This window comes from Arvicola amphibius, chromosome 12 (assembly GCF_903992535.2).
Source record: "Arvicola amphibius chromosome 12, mArvAmp1.2, whole genome shotgun sequence".
NCBI lineage: Eukaryota > Metazoa > Chordata > Mammalia > Rodentia > Cricetidae > Arvicola > Arvicola amphibius.
This window is the reverse complement of record NC_052058.2, coordinates 87,261,049-87,264,261: the sequence shown is the minus strand read 5'-3', so window position 1 is coordinate 87,264,261 and position 3,213 is coordinate 87,261,049. Positions and strand designations below refer to the sequence as shown.

Below are 3,213 nucleotides of genomic sequence, written 5' to 3'. Positions count from 1 at the left end.
TGTTCTGAGGTAGCCGCTAATAGGAGGTCGTCAGCAAGTCTCTCCCCAGTAATGGGTATGGACAGTCCGGGACATGAAGAAAAGAATGAGTCACCTTACCGGTAGCCAGATGTACCTTGCGATCAGTTGTCCATCGATATCTTTTTTTTTTTTCAGTAGCCCCCTGGACCCAAGCGGACTTATCGCTCAACGGTCCGGGGTTTCGGGTCAACACAGAATGTTGGGCCCCCGTATCCACCAGGAAGGTGACTGGATGCCCCCCAATCATCAAGGGTTATCCTGGGCTCAGGGGGGGGCTCCTGACCCTGACCCCCCTAGTCTTCCAAGGTCAGGAGGGAGGTCTGGGGTCGTGGCTTTCGGGGCCCCTTTGGTCTTTTGGGGCAGTCTCTAACCCAGTGTCCTTTTTCCTTACAGTACGCGCATTGATCCTTGTCCACTTGGGGCCCCCTTCGATCTCCCTCCTGTCTACCCTGTCTCTGACTGGAAACTACGGTGGCCAAGAGTTTGCTTATCTCCTTATGTCTCTTACGGTCCCTCTCCTTTTTCCTTTTCCTCAGCTTTTTTTCTGCGACGGTCCTCTCTTTCCTCTGCCTCCTTTCTAAGACGGTCCCTGAGCGAACTCTCCCTTAAGTTTTCTAGGCGCTCGAGTCTGCGTTTGATATCTGGAGCAGATTGCCAAATGAAAGACATAGCTACGCTAGTTTCTTGCCCTGGATCTTCTGGGTCATAAGGGGTGTATCTACGATAGGCTTCTTTGAGCTGCTCTAAGAACGCTGAGGGAGTTTCTCCCGGTCCCTGCAGTACCTGTTTAACTTTCGCCAAATTGGTGGGGCGTCGGCCCGCCCCATGGAGACCCGCTATGAGCAACTGGCGATAGAGGATTAGGTGATTCCTACCTTCCTGTGTGGTGAAGTCCCAATTGGGACGTTCGAGGGGAAAGGCGGCGTCTATCTCATTAGGCAGCTGGGTGGGACGTCCGTCTGCTCCCCGAACCGCCTTTCGAGCCTCCAGGAGGACTCTCTGCTTCTCCTCCGAAGTCAGCAAGGCCTGCAGTAATTGCTGGCAATCATCCCAGGTGGGCTGATGAGTAATTAGGACCGACTCAATTAGAGAAGTTAGCCTAATTGGGTCTTCAGAAAAAGAGGGATTGTTATTTTTCCAGTTATACAAGTCGGAGGAGGAAAATGGCCAGTACTGTAGTTGGCCATTTCCTCCGGTCCGAAGAGGGAATGCCTGAGAGGAAGTGGAATCCGCGACCAACTGTTGGTCTCGCCGTCCCCTCAAGCGGGCTGCCATGGGGGATGGGGCAGCAGGAGGTGGCGCGACAGGTCCCTCGCCTGCCTCCCTCGGTCGAGTCCGCTGCCTGAGGCGGGAGGGCCTGTTCTCGGTAGGGAGGGGGGTCCTCCGTGAGGAGGTCTATTAGCAAGTCATCTCCTGCGGGCAGGACCTGCGGAGGGGGAGGTTTGGTTTTTGAAGGGTCAGTAAGGGTTGGATATAGAGACGAGCGGATTGGGGGTCCTGCTGGAGAGGAGGAGACTGGAGGGGGTAAGGTGGGAGCAGATGGAGGAAGTAGGGGTTTGGGAGGGACAAAAGGCTTAGCCCAGGGTGGTGGATCGTAAGCCATTGCCTCCCAGGTCACGATATAGGCCACCTGGTCTGGGTGCCCATGAGGGCCGGGGTCCATCATTTTGGCTTTTGACCTGCGAGATAATATTAAGGTCGAATGTACCATCCCTTGGCCAGCCCACATTAAATGTGGGCCATTCAGATGAACAGAAAGTAACCCAACGCCTCTTCCGGACTTCCACGGACTGGTTGTTCGCAAAGTCCTGGACGTCCCTCCAGTGCTGTAAAGTCAGACTCAAAGGGATAGTTAAGGACTGTCCCATATTTTCAAACACAGACACAGACAATACCAGACAAAGGAACAAAAAGACCAATGACAAAACACCAAAATCGCGCAGCGCGGCTTCGGCGTAAAACCGAAAGCAAAGTCTGAGTTGGAGATAGCGAGAGTCCGGATCTCTCTACTCCCAGAAGAACCACATACCCTTCTGACTGCGGAGGAGCTCCAAACAGTCCGATCCGGGTAGGGTTCACAGAAAACAGACGGGTCCCGAATTGGACCCCAGATGCCCCCGGGACGTCTCCCAGGGCTGCGGTCGGGAGTACGAACTCGTCAGTTCCTCCGCGGGTCCGCCAGATACAGATCTAGTTAGCTAACTAGTTCGGACGCAGGCGCAAACATAAAAACATGGTACAGACAGTCACACAAAGCGATCGCTGGCCAGCTTACCTCCCGGTGGTGAGTCGGTGGTCCCTGGGCAGGGGTCTCCAAATCCCGGACGAGCCCCCAAATGAAAGACCCCACGGGTGGGCTATCTTTCAATCTAGGGAGACCCCCCCCCAAGGAACAGCGAGAACACTCTTCGGATGCAAACAGCAAGAGGCTTTATTCTGATACACAGGTACCTGGGGCGACCTAGTCTCTCGGAGGACTGGCGCGCCTTTAGGCTGGAGCAGTGGGTTTTTATAGGGTCGGGGAGCAAAAGCGCGGGTACAGAAGCGAGAAGCGTAGTTACAGGGTTCTGATTGGACAATCTAAATAAGGCTCGGGTTAAAAATAGGGACAGCTGGGTACTTTTCAGGGGGTTTCCAAGAAATCAGATATGTAAGTTAACTTCGTTTATCTAGGGTACAAGCTGTTTCTGCTCCCTTGCTCATGGCCGGGTGTCTGACCACAGATATCCTGCTTGGCCCCTCATTGCCCTTGTTTCTCTGAACTGAACTTTAACTAATCTTCCCTGTCCTTTGTGCTGGTAAAATTTCATGCCTTGCAAAATGGCGTTACTGCTGCTATTATTGAATGGGGGTCTTTCACCATCACTTCCTAATTTTTTTTAATTTTTTTGTTGATTTTATTGAGCTATGCATTTTCTCTGCTCCTCTCCTTTTTTCTCCCCTTCCCTTCTACCCTCTCCCATGGTCCCCATGCTCCCAATTTACTCAGGAGATCTTTTCTTTTTCTTGTGTTTTTCTACTTCCCATGTAGATTAGATCACTTCCTAATTCTTGACTGCATTTTATTAGTGTCTGTGCTGTTGGGGTTGTTTAGATCTATGGTCTCTGTGTAGTAGAAATAGCACTTAGCACTTAATAGGTTTTCTTTAGCCCATAATAGGTTTCTCTGCCGATGCTGTAAGCCAGACCAAG

General features: G+C 52.1%; 1 protein-coding gene across 1 annotated transcript; it reads right to left on the bottom strand.

Moving 5' to 3' along the window:
• Window positions 1-524: 524 nt before the first annotated feature.
• On the bottom strand, window positions 525-2,873 carry LOC121676958. The gene is given in 3 exon segments (XM_042054062.1): window positions 525-1,332; window positions 1,364-1,690; window positions 1,692-2,873. Coding segments are annotated over 3 exon segments (1,332 nt in total). The 5' UTR covers window positions 1,890-2,873; the 3' UTR covers window position 525.
• Window positions 2,874-3,213: the final 340 nt, after the last annotated feature.